Source organism: Felis catus, chromosome X, assembly GCF_018350175.1.
Source record: "Felis catus isolate Fca126 chromosome X, F.catus_Fca126_mat1.0, whole genome shotgun sequence".
Taxonomy (NCBI): domain Eukaryota; kingdom Metazoa; phylum Chordata; class Mammalia; order Carnivora; family Felidae; genus Felis; species Felis catus.
In genome coordinates, this window is record NC_058386.1 from 87851718 (window position 1) to 87868081 (window position 16364).

The 16364-nt window shown below is 39.3% G+C and overlaps 2 protein-coding genes across 3 annotated transcripts in view; one reads left to right on the forward strand and one right to left on the reverse strand.

The window, feature by feature from the left end:
* Positions 1-1253: 1253 nt before the first annotated feature.
* PSMD10 (proteasome 26S subunit, non-ATPase 10) lies at positions 1254-9350 on the reverse strand. 2 transcript variants are annotated; one of them, XM_004000780.6, is made up of 5 exons: positions 9167-9349; positions 6646-6744; positions 5299-5445; positions 5038-5204; positions 1254-2206 (listed from the first exon to the last, which is right to left on the reverse strand). In XM_004000780.6, exons 1-5 carry the CDS (start codon positions 9278-9280, stop codon positions 2053-2055), a joined length of 681 nt encoding a protein of 226 aa, XP_004000829.1. In that variant the 5' UTR covers positions 9281-9349; the 3' UTR covers positions 1254-2052. The 2 variants fall into 2 exon arrangements, with proteins under 2 accessions (XP_004000829.1, XP_004000830.1); XM_004000781.5 differs by having other exon boundaries at positions 2064-2206; positions 5117-5204; positions 9167-9350.
* A 94-nt stretch (positions 9351-9444) lies between these two features.
* ATG4A (autophagy related 4A cysteine peptidase) overlaps positions 9445-16364 on the forward strand; it is a 56909-nt gene continuing 49989 nt past the window's right edge. The window contains exon 1 of the mRNA XM_004000782.4: positions 9445-9591. Coding sequence (XP_004000831.1) covers positions 9582-9591 — 10 coding nt within the window. The 5' untranslated portion in view covers positions 9445-9581. The remainder of the gene's footprint in view (positions 9592-16364) is intronic.

Consider the following 16364-nt stretch of genomic DNA (forward strand, 5'->3'; position numbering starts at 1 on the left):
TAGAACCCAAAACAAGGAGCCCCCACTCTGTATCAGATTTGCTCACAGATTGACCTGGGGGCTCTATAGTGTTAATAGGACACAGAAACAGAAAGCAGCAGGCACAGCCATGTAATGAGTTCATTGTAGTTGGTATAGTTAAGAAACTGGGAAATCAAAACATGGGGGTCATACAGTTACATTGCTGTGTCTAAAATTATGAAGTAAAATGCTGATTTACCCTGAATATCATAAAACTCAAATTGTAGGTTCCGTCCAAGGTACTTAAGAATTTTTTCCACTGTTCCTATTTACTCACATCTTTCAACTTCTTTCCAGTTAAGCTTTGCAATTAAAATTCTTTTTCTTCAGTTCATTTGGAAGTGACTATAAAACCTGCTGACATTAAATCAGCTTCATCTCTATTGGGTTTCCTTTATGAACAGATAACAATCTGATCAATATCCAGTGCCCCTAGCATCCTTAGTTTATACAAATCAGTGATTTATTGTTAACAAACCACTTCACTGAAAATGCCAATAGCCCACAACTTAACTGAGGCTTGGTTCCATCTGTTTCTTATTAAAGAAGATCAAAGATCAGTTTTCTTTCACACCCACAAAGCCTATTACCTCAGACTAATAAAGTCAGCGTTTACGAAGAGTAAACGCCTTCAGACCCGACAGGCCCAATTAGACACAGCTTAACTCTCTGATCATGCTAAAAAGGATTGGAAAGAAATGATTTCCCCTGTCATCATTTTTAACCCTGGAATTCAATAAACAGAAGTTTAATTCCTTAAGAAGATGCCTCCCTGATTAATATTTGTAAAGATCAGCGCTCACAATATTTATGTAAAAGTTTTGCCTATCAACGACATGGTTCACGTTTACAAAACTCATTTTAGCTACTGGGTTAAGTCTCTGACCCCAAATTAATCTAAGTTTGTGGGCTCACCTGGATCACTTACTTTAAGCAATATTTGTAGCATAAGATTTAAATTAAAAAAATAATTTGAAGAGCCACTTGGGAGTCCATTAGAGTTTACGACTGGTAACCATTTGAGTTGTTTCCCTAAATTGAACTCAAGGTTCCACTTACTTTCTTTTGCTCCACATTTAATTAGCAATTCAGAAGATGAGTATTTTTAAAGATTTTTAGTGGCAGTTCAAACTTCACGAATTTTATGGACTTTGGAGTCGGCAAAAGCGAGAAATGTCTTTATGAAGGATTTTAAGGCTTGCATGAGTTTCTAACAGATTTGAAAGAAAAACTGGAAGATTCTAACATTTTATTTTTGGTTTTTGAAATACAAATCAGAACTCATTTTTGTTACATGTAACAAGCTTGACATTTCTTTGCAGTACAGGACGGTGACTTAATATAGGTACTTTGAAACTCCCTTTTTAAAAACAACACATTTTATTTTGGAAGAAAAGGGCTTATTAAAAAGATGCATGGGTACACAAGCTGTTATTTTTCATTATATTTTAGTGTTTATGAATTCCTAACTTGGGTAGCATGCCCTCCAACGGAAAATTTGGTCCTTTAAAATATATATGTATTCCTCCTGTAACAAAAATAAAGTTGCAGTGTACTGTTGAGAAAAACAAATATTTGGTATAGGCTTCTGAGTGAGCTTGAGAGACAAGTCAGGATGTGTTTTGACCAGACAGGGGGAACATTCGAAAACCTCCCTAGGAACTCGTGGTGGGACAAATGGCCTGGTGCTACTGGGGTTGTTCTGCCTCACAGGGGACTCGAGAGTATGCGGGAGGGTGCCAAAGACTCACAACAGCCACAGAATCGCTTACTCAAAATTAACCAAGATTCAGTACAGAATCATACACAACAAGAGTAAAACAATCTCAACAATTAATCTATGCCTGGAAAGCAAGTTGCAAGCTTAGACCAAACACCTCAGCAGGAACGATACTCGACAGATTTATAGGACACTGAAGATGAGAGAAGACCTCCATCATCTTCAGATGGTGCCTTGGGCACGAGTACATTAGCTTCCAGGGCACTGGGGACAAGCACAAGACACACACAGGAAGAATGAATCTGAGCTGCTTAACTTTCCACCATCCTCTTGAGTATTAAACCCAGGCCACCTTTGGCCACTTGCAGTGGTGTCTTTTCTTCTTTATTCTCAATATAAATACTTGCTCCTTGGGACACCAGCAGTTTTGCTTCTTCCACTCTCTCCTCGTCACAGGCTAAGTGTCTGGAATTGAAGACCACAAAGACTGATTAGTCCCTACCAGCTCCATGTAACGATGAGGATTTCCTGATACATGGTCTGAACTGCACATTATTAGGGAGTATAGTACCAGGGTATTTAATCAGGAAAGGAAAATCAATTTGCCTGGGAAGGACCGCTCGTAAATTAAAATTCAGTGGAACGGCCTTGTAATACCCGATCATAAATCATAATTCTGGACATATTACAGAACAAGAAGGGATCGAAATGCCAGCCTAAGAGCAACTTCCATGTTTTAAGGAGATTAGGGTGTTTTTTAATTTTCTAATTTTTAAATTTTTAGTTTTTTAATGTTTTTTAAGTTTTATTCATCTTTCAGAGACAGAGAGCGAGCACAAGTCGGGGAGGTACCGAGACAGAGGGAGACACAGAATCTGAAGCAGGCTCCAAGCTGTCAGCACAGAGCCCCATGTGGGGCTCAAACCCACAGACTCACAAGATCATGACCTGAGCGGAAGTCAGACGCTTAACTGACTGAGCCACACAGGCGCCCCTGAGATTAGGGTGGTTTACACCGAATGCACACAATAATTCAGGGCTAGAGTTTAGAAAAGCCCCAATCTGTATAACAGGCTAATAGCAAGTTGTGTGGTTTAAATTTTTCAAAGAACCATTTAAAAGATTTTACCTCATTTGATCCTTATATCCACTTGTAAGTCAGCACAGTACTATTATCACCATTTTACAGTTGAAACTGTGACAGAAGTTAGAGTCCTTGCCTGTGATGACACAGCTGAGCAGTAACTGAGGGGAAAACTTTGGCAGGCACTTACAGTTTATCAGGCAGGGTGTTAGGCACATCTCATGTTATTTTATTTAAGCCTCAAAACAATGTAGTGGGGAAGGAATTATTCTTCTCATATTACAGATGAGGAAAGTAAGACTCAGGAAGGTTAATTTACTTCTCCAAGTTACCTAATGTAAGTATTTGATATAGTTGGTTAAGTGGCTAAGCTTGAATTGAGTAAACAGTCTCCAGCTATCCCTCAATCCTAGCCTCTTCCCAGGACCCTTTCCTGCCTGACTCTTCGGGTTCCTCCTTGTTATGGAGAAAAGAGCTAGAAATTGCAAGTCTTTCTAAACAGAGTCACTCAGGACTAAAGAAAAGATTTTTATTTATGTATTTATTTTTTAAATGTTATTTATTTATTTTGAGAGAGAGAGAGAGAGAGAGGAATACCGAATCCCAAGCAGGCTCTGCACCATCAGCACAGAGCCCCATGTGGGGCTCGAACCCATGAATTGTGAGATCATGACCTGAGTTGAAAGCAAGAATCGGACACTTAACTGACTGAGCCACCCAGGTGCCCTGAGAAAAGACTTTTAAAACTGAGAGTGAAGTGGTGCCTAGGTGGCTCAGTCGGTTAAACGTCTGATTTTGGCTCAGGCCATAATTTTACCGTTCATGAGTTTCAGCCCAGCATCGGGCTGTGTGCTGTCAGCAAGGAGCCTGCTTCAGATCTTCTGTGTTCCCCCCCCACCCTGCCCCTCCCCTGCTCTCTCAAAAATAAACATTTTAAAAACTTAAAAAAAAACTAAGAGTTAAGAAAACGGTACTTAAAAGAACTGAATCTCACTTTAGACTAAAAAGGAGATTCATAGAATTTCTGGTTCAAAAAAGTCACCACCCAATAAGGAAGAAAAGTAGCCAAGTAATGCAGAAAAAAATACCAAGGCAGAGGACGGCCTCAAGTCACACATGTAAATCAATTCCAGATGGATTTGACAGTAACAGTAACTGTCAACCAAAACCAATGTAATGTTAAAAAAAAAGCCTATAATAAAATATAGGTAAGTATTTAACTAACTTCAGGGTGAGAAAGGACTTTCTATTCCTGAGGGAAGATGACTAGGTTTGACTGCTTAGAAGTTGAAAAACTTCTGTTCTTTAAAACAATAATGAACATGGACAAACTGGGAAAAAAAGTTTCAAGTAACACAGCAGGTTAACATTTTTAGTATGTCAATCAAGGGAGCTTAAAAAAAATCACTAAAAATAATTTAATCCCCCAAAAGCAAACAGAGAAAGGAACCCAAAAAGGTACAAGTTAGAGAAGAAATCTAATTAGTTGAAGGCATTAAAAAACGTTTAACCTCCCTGAAAATGAAAAAATATAAGTGATAACTACGAGGCAACATGTCTGATAGAACAAAAGAATAGTTCTAGTGTTGGTGAGGGGGCAATAGGCACCCTCAAACTGTTGCTGGAAGGGTATAATGATACAATTCCTCTGGAAGCAACGTGGTAATACCTAGCAATACTCTTAAAATGTGTGTATTTGTTGACTCAGCAATCCTACTTCTAAGAGTCTATACTAAGATAATTATAAGCAAGAGGGCCAGAGATTTTTGGTCAACGTGGCATTATTTATACTCGTGGAAAACCCAAAAAAGCTTAAATGTGCAGGAAGAGGAGTGATTAAATTTTGGCACATCCATAAAGTGGAACTGCATATGGCCATTGAAAAACATTTTAAAAATAGCAACATTGGGAATGCTCATGATATACTAGGTTAAAAAAACAAGATATAATTACGTACATAGCATTATCCTAATTTTGCAAACAAATTTTTTTAAATATGTACATTTGTGTACAAAAGAATGGGAGGAAATATATAAAAAATGACATAGGGAATTTTAATTTTCATCTTCACACATCTGTGTACTTTCAACTTTTTTTTTGGTCATACACATGTATTACATTTCCAAGCAGAATAAAAAAAGAAAACGATGTGTAATTAGTGCAAGAAGGCTAATGTCAAGGAGAATACAAATGACTGCTACTTGTCACTTACAGAGGAGTGTTACCCTCAGTGTCTTGGATATTTGTGGATGCTTTGTAGTACAGAAGGATATGAATCATCTTCAAGTTACCCTTGGCTGCCGCCCGGTGCATTGCTGTAGCCTCATAATGGTCCTTCGCATCTGGATTAGCCCCGCCTTCCAGTAACATGACAGCAATCTGGACCAATGGAGGAGAAAACAACGCAGGCATCGGTTTGTGGCCATAGACAGCTTCAGAACTCAAAAACGGCAGCCAAGGAATGGAACCCTACCTCATGTCTGTTTTTGGAAGCTGCATAATGTAGGGGAGTACAGCCATTTTGGTTGACTGCATTCACCTGGGCACCTTTACCCAGAAGGGCTTTTACGATCTCATCCCGGCCAGCAGACGCAGCAATATGAAGTGGAGACCAACCTGCCTGTGAAAGAGGTAGGCAGCACAAAAACGGGGGGGGGGGGGGGGGGGGGTAGGGTGATAGAGGAAATGCACACGGATTAATACTAGCATGCAGGTAAGGTTTACACAAAGCTGTGTGTGAACGGTTTAAGAAAATAACATTCTTTTTCCCTCATTAAGCACTGCAGAGAATGTGGGCAGTAGATGCATACAAGAGGGGAAAAAAACCACCCATAATCCCCTAACACAGAAATAATTATATATATATATATATATATATATATATATATATATATATATATAATATGTTCTCAAATTGGGATGGCAGGATATAAAGTTCTGTGAGTTTGCATTTCCCACAATGTCCACTTATCGTTTTGTTGTGAGATTTTGCACGTTATTCTTTGGATTCTTATGTTTATTGCTTGCATATTATTTTATTGTAGAGATATTCATACTGTACTCAACCATTCCTGCATTAAATTGTTTTTATTTCTTGGCTATTATAAGTATTATTTCAGTGAGTATCCTTGAAGAGGAATCTTTGCCTACAAAAAATTCCATCCTTATTCTTCACAAGTTTTATCTTAAAAAAAATTTTTTTTTCAACGTTTATTTATTTTTGGGACAGAGAGAGACAGAGCATGAACGGGGGAGGGGCAGAGAGAGAGGGAGACACAGAATCGGAAACAGGCTCCAGGCTCTGAGCCATCAGCCCAGAGCCCGACGCGGGGCTCGAACTCCCGGACCGCGAGATCGTGACCTGGCTGAAGTCGGATGCTTAACCGACTGCGCCACCCAGGCGCCCCACACAAGTTTTATCTTAATAGAGCCAATATCATTACAATAAATCTCTCTATAACAACAAAAGGATATCCAAGCCCTAAGTATTCAGGTCGTATTCACCAAAAACAAAACAAAATAAAAACAAAAAAAACAACAACAACCCCCCCCCACAACTTCCCAACATAATTAAAAGGATTTGTAGTATTATAGCCTTAATCTGCGTGTTAACCTTAACCTCCAGGGTTTGAATGGCAGAATGAACATTCTAAAATACGGCAACCTCTAGTCCTGTGCCTGGTCACCAGGGCCCCTTGCTGTGACTGTCTAGTCATAAAGGTTTCAATTTTGTTTGTGAACTTAATACTCAGTTTTCAGTGAACACTAGACTAGAGGCTACAGATAACTTGAGCATTTATCAACTCTGCCTGGTCCTCACATCATCTTTATCATTCACGGGCACTCCAAGTTGCAGCAAGAATTCAACAATTTCGGTATGTCCGGCTGAGCAGGCCCAGTGCAATGCGGTTCTGCTGTCCTGCACGGGAAACAGAGAAGTGAGAAGATCAACATTCTTGAGATGAAATAGAAGGTAAGAAAGCATAAAAAATTAATATTGAGGCCAGCAAACCTACAGTTTGGAAACAAGAAGTAGAGAGCCCTGGACCCTCAGGTCCTTAAACTATATTACTTATTGCTGTAAGAGACACCAAGGTTTTAGTCACATGGAGGAGAATCCACTGACAGGTGTAATTCTGTGCAGAATACAGCCATGAAAATGGCAGAGCAAGAAACTGATTTCAAGGCTTGGCAGAAAAAAAGCTTTGGCTATTTACTGTTATATTATTTATGTTCTTTTATACCAGGCACTGCACTAGGAGTTTTGCAAGCATCATCTCATTTAATCTCCATGATCCTGTACAGTGGACATGAGCCCCATTTTACAGATGAGGAAACTAAGAATCCTCAGGGTAAGCAATTCGTCCAAGGTCACATAGCTATTAAATGGTGAAGCTGGAACACAAACCCCTGTCTGACACAAAATTTATAGATACTCTGGTAAAAAAAAAAAATCTTAAAAAAAATTTTTTTAATGTTTATTTATTTTTTTGACAGAGAGAGAGCACGAGAGCAGGGGAGGGGCAGAGAGAGAGGGAGACACAAAATCTGAAGCAGGCTCTAGGCTCTGAGCTTTCATCACAGAGCCCGATGCAGGGGTGAACTTGCAAGCTGTGAGATCATGACCTGAGCTGAACTCAGACGCTTAACCAACTGAGCCACTCAGGCCCCCCAAGAACAAATGAATCTTATGGGAAAGAAATGTCTATACAACTAGTTGAGATTATCCACATAATCATTTAAAAATCATGCTACCCACAAAATTAGACAGCAACGTTGCTTTTAAAAAATAATAAGCTAGGAGTTAGTCATTTCTCTCAAAGGGAATTTCCTTTTTGCAGTGACGGCTGTATTTCTTAGCTCTATGGAAAAGAATGTGGTATTTCAAACTTTATTATAACATAATTTCAAACACATAAAAATAGAGGGAATATAATAGAAACCCATATGTTTATCACCTAGATTTAGTATTTTGTCATATTTGCCTCACTTAGTTTCCTCCATGACATTTAAAAAAAAACAAATCCTAAATATTATGACTTTTCATCCCTAAACATTTCAGTATCTAAAGAAGGATGCTGTCTAAAATAGCTATGAGACCATTATTACACCAATAAAAATTAACACTAACTCCTTTATAACATCTAAAGCTGTCTGTATTCAGATTTCCCCAGTAGTCCCCCAAATGTTTTTTTAACAGTTGCTTTGCTTCCATGAGGCTCCTTACAAGGCCCATAATTTGCATAGGATTGTTGGTTCTTAAGTCTCTTGATCTTGAATAGCTTCCCTCTTTTTTATGCCATTGACTTGATGAATAGATTATTAAAACTTCATTTGACATTATTAAGTTAAATTAAAAGTATTAAAAACGATCAGATCATAATGAAAGTAAACTAAATAAAGATAAGGCCATTTTCAGGTTAAGCAATAAAGGAAAGTTCCAGAGTAAAGTCTCCTGACTTCTACTCTTCTCAAAGACACAAAATGGGGATTCACAAGTATATGATGCTGTCTGACTAGTGCTTAGCAGGGTGCCTGTCATGTAGAATGCAATCTATAAATATTTGTTGGCTTGTTGAGGTCACAGTGAATCTCTCTAGAAACGCAGGGTGAAAGCATGGGGGTCCCTTGAGCCGAAGAGCAGATTTCCCAAAGTCCATTCACTTTTGTTCCGCCTCCGCCTAAGAATGCCCCTTCACCCTCTAAGAAAATCTCACTCACCCTTCAAGGTTTAACCAACCTTCTCTCCTTTGCAAAACCTTTCCAATTACAACATTCACTCTTCTGAGGGAGACTGAATCAGGTCCTGCCATTCTATGTTCTGAAAGCCCCACGTAAACTTCTCTCCTGAGTATTCGTAGGACAATGCTACCGGACGCATGATCCAGGGTTACTTTAACAACGTGTGCTTCTTCCACTCGACCTTATCCCCAGATCCTACTAAACTGCCCTCCAGAGAATTGGCTTTCGGTTACATATGTTTCATTGTATACATTTACTAGAAAAAGTAAACAAACACATTAAAAAAAAAAAAAGCTTTCCATCTCCTCCTCACGGGTATCTCAAAGAGTAGGCATTTCTGAGAAACGCGGTAAACGTTCTAGAAATATCCAAAATTTAGCGTGCTTAGTATGGGCCTCCTCTTCCCCCAAATATTAGAGGTTTGCGGGGCTAGCTCCTACCGCCCGATCCCGAGTCCTGAGGTGACCCCGGGGAAGGATGGGGCGGTGGGGGCGGGGATCTGGCCCTCACGGAACCGGCCTCCGTCTGGGCCAGGCCAGGCGGCCACGTTGGGTCTGGTCGACACGGCAGCCTGCGGAGAGGCCCCAGAACTCCTTTACCTGGTCCGTTCTAGTAGCCAGGGATTTATCAGAAAGGATCCTCTCCTTCAACTCCTCCAGCTTCCCGCTGTAGGCCAGGTTGCAGACCATTAGGTTAGATACACACCCCTCCATTTCGCCTTTCCAGGATCTCCGTGCAACACCGGACCAACGACCGCCTCACGTCCCCAGCCTTGACTGCCAATCAAAAGAGCCGACAGAGTTCCACCAATCACTGATTTTTCTCGTGCCTTTGCCCCTTTCCCACCGCGGGGCGCCTCTGGGAGTTGCAGTTCGAGGGCAATTCCGGGAAGGGAGGCGCCTTTGCGGCGGTCGCCGGCTCTGCCCCTAGCAGTGCGGAACTACAAGTCCCAGGGTCCTTGCGGCCGCCGTAGTCAAGTGGCCGGTGGAATTGGCCCAGGATGACAGCTGGAGAATGGAGTCAGGTACGGGGAGCGGCTTCGTGTGGAACCGGGGTGGGTGGTCACTGTTGGGCCATTGAGTCGGCCCCGAGAAACGGGTACGGGGTCCTGGCAAGAGAGTTATGGGAGCCTGAAGGTCCTGTCCCACGGGGGCCCTGTGACTTGCAGTGGCAGGCGGAAGGGACAACAGTAGGAGCTGAGGACTACCTCCTGAGCTTGTGCGGATGGCTGTGGCTACCCTCCCCCTCTCTGCCGCCACCAAAGGAGTGGAAAGAAGTAGGGGTTAATTATTCTGACATATTGGCGGAGCGGCATCAGGGCAGAATTCTGTCACAGCAGTGATGGCATATGCCTCCATAGTAAGGTGATGTGCCAGGGTGATGCCAAAGGCAGGGTGTGAGGCCGTAAGAGCCACTTGATATCTAATTGACTTCGGTGAGTCCATGGCCTGGTGACATCACAACTCGATGAGAGTCTTGATATTGTGGTATGGTGTTGGCCCTTTAGTGTCATGATAACAACGATGGCCTGGAGGCTTTGCTAGAAATATTAAGCTAATAGTGTTTCTATTTATGGAAATCCCAAATAGTGCCATAGCAGAAGAGATGCAAGGCTTATCCTTTATAGGCATATCCAGGAGGGTGTTATGCCAAAACTAGGTAATGATAAGAATACACTCAAGAAAGAGACTGATAATGTTTGTATGTATCCTGTTATAGTGTAGAGCAGGGCTTGGCAAACTTTATGTGAAGGGCCAGATAGTAAATATTTTAGGTATTGCAGGCCAAAAGGCAAAATTGAGGATAATTTGTAGGCACGTATATAACAAGACAGAAAACAAATTTCAACAAATGTTTTTTGATGAAATCCAAAAATAAAATAATAGTTGAGTACTTGTTTTGTAATACAGAACTACTAATAAGAATAATGGAATTCTTTTGGGGGGGGTAACATTTGGTTTAATTGGGGATTACAGTCAATGTTCCCCATTTTAAGAATCATGTCAAATGTTCATCTGTTAATGCTGATCCGTAATGAGATTTTTTATTTCATCTTTGTAAACGTCTCTTCACATTGATAGGTACTGCCAAATACTGATATCAACCGACAAACATACCCTTGTTAACTTTTATTTGACTTTTTAAGTTTCAGCATAGCTTTAGTTTTATAGAAAAGTTGCAAAGATAGAGCAGAATTCCCGTGTACCCTTCACCCAGTTTCCCTTACTGTTCCTTTCCTATTTTTAACAGCTTTATTGAAATATTTTTTACATAGAATAAAATTCACTCACTTCAAATGTACAATCAAATGATTTTTAGTAACTTTACTTAGTAGTGCAGCCATCCCCATAATCTGTTTTAGAACATTTTCACTCTCCCAATAAGATTGCCCTCATGCTTATTTATAGTTAATTCTTATTCCCACTCCCAGCCCCAGGTAACCACTGGTCTACTTTCTGTCTCTATAAATTTTCCCTTTTTTGAGATTTCATCTAAATAAAATCATACAATATGTGGTCTTTCATGCCTGGCTTCTTTCACTGAGCATAATAGTTTTAAGGTTCATCCTTATTGTAGAATGTATCGATACTTCATTGCTTTTTATTGCCAAACAGTATTCTACTTTATAGCTATGACACATTTTGTCTGTCTACTTACTAGTTAATAGTTTGTTTCCAGTTGTTGGCTATTATGACTAATGCTGCTAAGAACATTTGTGTGCAGGTCTCCCTGTAGACATATGTTTTCATTTCTTATTGGTAGATACCTAAGGGTGGAATTACTAGAACATATGGCAAATTTACGTGTAACTTTTTAAGAAGCTGCAAAACTGTTTCCAAAGCAGCAGCACTATTTTGTTTTTCCCCCAGCAATGAATGAGGGTTTTTGTTTCTCCAGATCCTCACCAACATTTGTTATTGTCTGTCTTTTTACTATAGCCATTCTAAATGGGTATGAAATGATAACTCATCTGGTTATAATTTGTATTTCCTTAACAATTAATGATGATGAACATCATTTTATGTGCTTATGAGTCAGTTGTGTATCTTCTTTGGTGAAGTGTCTGTTCATATGTTTTTCCCACTTTTGAATTGAGTTATGATCTTTGTTACCTTTTTATTGTTGAGTTGTAAGAATTGTTGATGTATTCTAAATACAAGTCCCTGCCAGATGGATGATACGTGGATATTTTCTTCTTGTCTATTGCTTGTCTTTTCATTTTCTTATGGTGTCTTTTGAAGTGCAAAAGTTTTGAATTTTGGTGAGGTCCAATTTATAATTTTTTCTTTTGTAGGCCATGCTTTTGGTGTTATGCATTTTTAAAAATGTACAATTTGGGGGCGCCTGGGTGGCGCAGTCGGTTAAGCGTCCGACTTCAGCCAGGTCACGATCTTGCGGTCCGTGAGTTAGAGCCCCGCGTCAGGCTCTGGGCTGATGGCTCTGAGCCTGGAGCCTGTTTCCGATTCTGTGTCTCCCTCTCTCTCTGCCCCTCCCCCGTTCATGCTCTGTCTCTCTCTGTCCCAAAAATAAATAAACGTTAACAAAAAAAAATTTTAAAAAATGTACAATTTGATTATTATTAATGTAATTTAGAGTTGTGTTACCCTCACTGCAGTTTTAGCTAAAAGATTTCCATCCCCCCAGAAAGATACTTTGTGCTCATTTTCAGTCACTCCCCATTTCTACCCCCTGCCTTAGGCAACCAATACTTTCTTTTTCTACAGATTTTCTTTTTCTGGATTTTCGCATGAACAGAATGACACAATATGTGGTCTTTTGTGTCGGCCTTCTTTCACATAGCATGTTTTTGACATTTATCCAAATTTTAGTATTTATCAGTAACTTTGTTCCTTTTTGTGGCTGAATAATATTCCATCGTATGGTTTTACAATATTTTATTTATTGGTTCATCAGTTGATGAGAATTTGGGTGGTTTCTACCTTTTGTTTATTATGAATAATGCTTCCCTATGAACATTCGTGTGCATGTTTCTGTGCAGACATGTTTTCATTTCTCTTGATACATACCTACTTGTAGAATTGCTGGGCCACAAGGCAACTCTATTTAACTTTGTGAGGAACTGCCAAACTGTTTTCTACCACCTCGGCACCATTTTACATTCCCACCAGCAATGCATGAGGCTTTCAGTTTCTCTGTATCTTTACCAACACTTGTTAATGTCTACCTTTTTTATTATAGCCATTCTAGTCGGCGTGAAGTGGTATCTCATTGTGACTTTGTTGTTTTGACTTGTGAGAGCATGGGAAGTGTATAAAGCATGTGGACATTGCTTTTTACTCAAACAAGGTTAGTTGTTGAAATGACTTTCCTGCAGTGTAACTTTCAAAAAGAAGGCTGTTTGCCTTGTTATTTTAGATTGGATTGATTAAGGAACATTATCAAGTCTTCAGCAAAAGCTAATTTCCAGAGCCATTCAGTGTTTGATAATAGTGGTTGAGGGCAGTTTTCCCAGCAGTTAAAAAATGTAAAAATCATTACTACCTTGTTTACAATAGAAAAAAACACAAGTGGACTTCATTTGGCCTGCCAGATGCTAGTTTGCTGATGGGCTGATGTAGAGTAAGAGTGTCCTGTATGTAGTAGGTATTCAGTAAATGTTTATCTTGTTGATTACAGAAATACAGCAGGCTTGGTGTATGGTATTCACACAAGAGTGAATATAGTAACATTTTACCTTAATAATACATCAAGGAATTGGATTTGATTGCTAAAAACAGCTGGAAAAACAATTCGAAGTACCTCTCCTACTGAGTGACTTGTTTGGGTAATCTTTTATAGATGATGTGCTGTACTTTTATTTTATTTATTTTTATTTCTTTTTTTTTAAATTTTGATGCAACATGGCAGTTAACTTTCAATTCTGAGTCCCTTAAGGCTAAGGGTAAGGTACCCCTTGGCTTTTTGAAAGCTGAAAGATAAACAGATGTATAAGGGAGAAGGTCCCTTTTGTCTCTGGCCCCAAGTTATGAAGGAATAATGTGGTTACTGTTTATCTATCAAGAGTCAAAGAGGCCCCTGTTGGGACTGACTCCCTTGCTGCTCTTATGATTGAATGTTTCCTATTGGCTTTTCTACTGGTCACCTAGATTGTAGGTCCTAAAACATGCCAAATTCATCTTCTGGACTTAATAATGTTAAGGATAACTAACATTTATAGATCACCTGTGTCAGTTATTGGTCTTATCTCATTTAATCCTTCACAACAACCTTATGAGGTAGGTACTATTGTCCCTCTAGTCCCCGCCTATTTAAAACTGAGAATGCTGGTTCAGAGAATTGACGTAATCTAACATGCCTAAGGCCACACAATTTAGTAAAAGTTGGAGCTAAAGTTGAAATCCAGGAACATACTGCAACATACTGCTCAGTATTGCTAAAGATGAAATTATGTATTAATGAAAACTTCAGATGATGCAATACTAATTCCTGTAGCTCTTTGGGCTGTAACTCTACCTCTGATTGTAGGGAAATGACATGTTTTTCACACTCTAGAGCAACGCTGTTGTATAGAACTGTTTGTGATGATGGAAAAGTTCTGTATCTATGCTCTTCTAGTTTGGTAGTGTTAACTTTAAAAGTGGCAGTGATTTTAACAGCAAATATAGGTTTGTTAAGGAATAGCAGAGAATCACAATTCAGGACATGCAAGCTACCGCAAAACCATAGGCAAATCTGGAGAACAAAAGAGAGGAAGGCTCTTTTTGTAGAGGAAAAGGGGGGAGTTGGTAGGAGCTGTTCTAAGCAAAAAGTCCATTGGGGTAACCTGGGAGTTTGAAGTGTAGTGGCTTTTTACTGGTTGAATTGTGAGTCTCTCATTGGCTGGTCTGGTTCCACCCAAGGAGAAAATCGTTCTTCCTCCTGCTGGGATAGTAACGTATAGGCTTCTTTCTGATGGGAATACAAGATAGGTCTCTTCCTGTTGGGGGTCTGTGATTGACACACCTCCCCTTCTAGCCTCTTGATTACATTTTATTGATGTTTCCCTTTTTTAATTTTCACAATCGCCACTATTCACATTGAACACTTGAAATGTGTAGGAACTAAAATTTAAACTTTATTTAATTTTAATTATTTTAAATTTAAACAGCTTCATGTGGCTAGTGGTTATCATTTTGGACAGTGCAGAGAGAGCTAATTTCCCCCCAGGTGCTCCTTTCTAATTAGAAAGGTGATAAGTATCACAAAATATTTTACTCAGTGCAAATATTCTTTTCATAGCATAACTGGAAATGAAAATATTCTATAGTGAAGCAAACCTGAGGATACCTTACACAGGGTGAATGTGAATCAATTAACCATATAATAGTCTCAGGGATATATTCTGGGTTAACCAGAATGAAACTCCTCCATCCCTACCACTTACTGGATAAAGTTTGAACAACTGGCATGAAGGTACTTCGCAATTCATTTTTCATTGTTTAAAGATGTAATTCGTTTATGTGGCTTATTGCAAACATAATTGACAGTTGCCTGATTTAAGAGGAGACGTTTTAATCTGTGGCTCTAATATTAAAAAAATTTTTTTAATGTTTATTTTTAAGAGATAAAGAGAGAGTGTGAGTGGGGCAGGGACAGAGAGAGAGGGAGACACAGAATCCGAAGCAGGCTCCAGGCTCTGAGCTGACAGCACAGAGCCTGATATGGGGCTTGAACCCACAGACTAGCAAAGTCATGACCTAGGACGTTTAACTGACTGAGCCACCCAGGTACCCCTAATATTTTTTAAACACGTTTTGATCTTACAGATAAATGTCTTTGGTGTTGCATGTCACTGGCCTATATAAACCTTCCCCATTTAAAATCTATCCCTTCAGGGGTGCCTGGGTGGCTTGGTCGGTTAAGTGTCCGACTTCAGCTCAGGTCATGATCTCACGGTCCGTAAGTTTGAGCCCTGCGTTGGGCTCTGTGCTGACAGCTCAGAGCCTGGAGCCTGTTTCAGATTCTGTGTCTCCCTCTCTCTCTGCCCCTCCCCTGTTCCTGCTCTGTCTCTCTCTGTCTCAAAAATAAATAAACATTAAAAAAAAATTAAAATCTATCCCTTCATAAAACTGGCTGTTATAATAAAACATTTTATTTATTTGTTCCTTGGGTTTTAGCTTCCACTTTCTTCTTTCTGAGTTATTTGCCTTCTAAGTGGTTTAACTTTTTATTATCAATAATAAAAGACTCACAAGTTGTAAAAATAGTACAAAAAGTCTCCATATATTCTTCCTCCAGTTTACCCCAGACATTTTATATAATCATAATACAATATGAAAAGCAGGAAATTGACACTGGAATGATGTGTGTGCACAGTCTTGTGTTACTTTATCACATGAGTGGATTTGTGTAACCATCACAGCAATCAAGATACAGAAATATTCCATCACTAGAAAGCTGCCCTTTTATGGTCACACCTACCACTAACTGCCATTGTCTGTACCCCTGACAAATATTAATTTGTTCTCTCTCTGTATAATTTTGTCATTTTTTGAATTTTATACAAATGAAATCATAAAATATGTAACTTTTCCAATTTTTTTTTACTTCATAAAAATGACCTTCAGATCCACCCAAGTTGATAGGTATATCTATAGTTTGTTTTTTTTATTGCTGAGAAGTACTCCATGCTTTGGATATACCAAAATTAGGGTTAGGTTGAACCCTTCTACTATTGAGGGACATTTTGGTTTCCAGTTTGGGGCTACTATAAATAAAATTATTATGAACACTTGAGTATAGGATTTTGTTTGGACCTAAATTTTCATTTCTGTGATATAAATGCCCAGCAGAGCA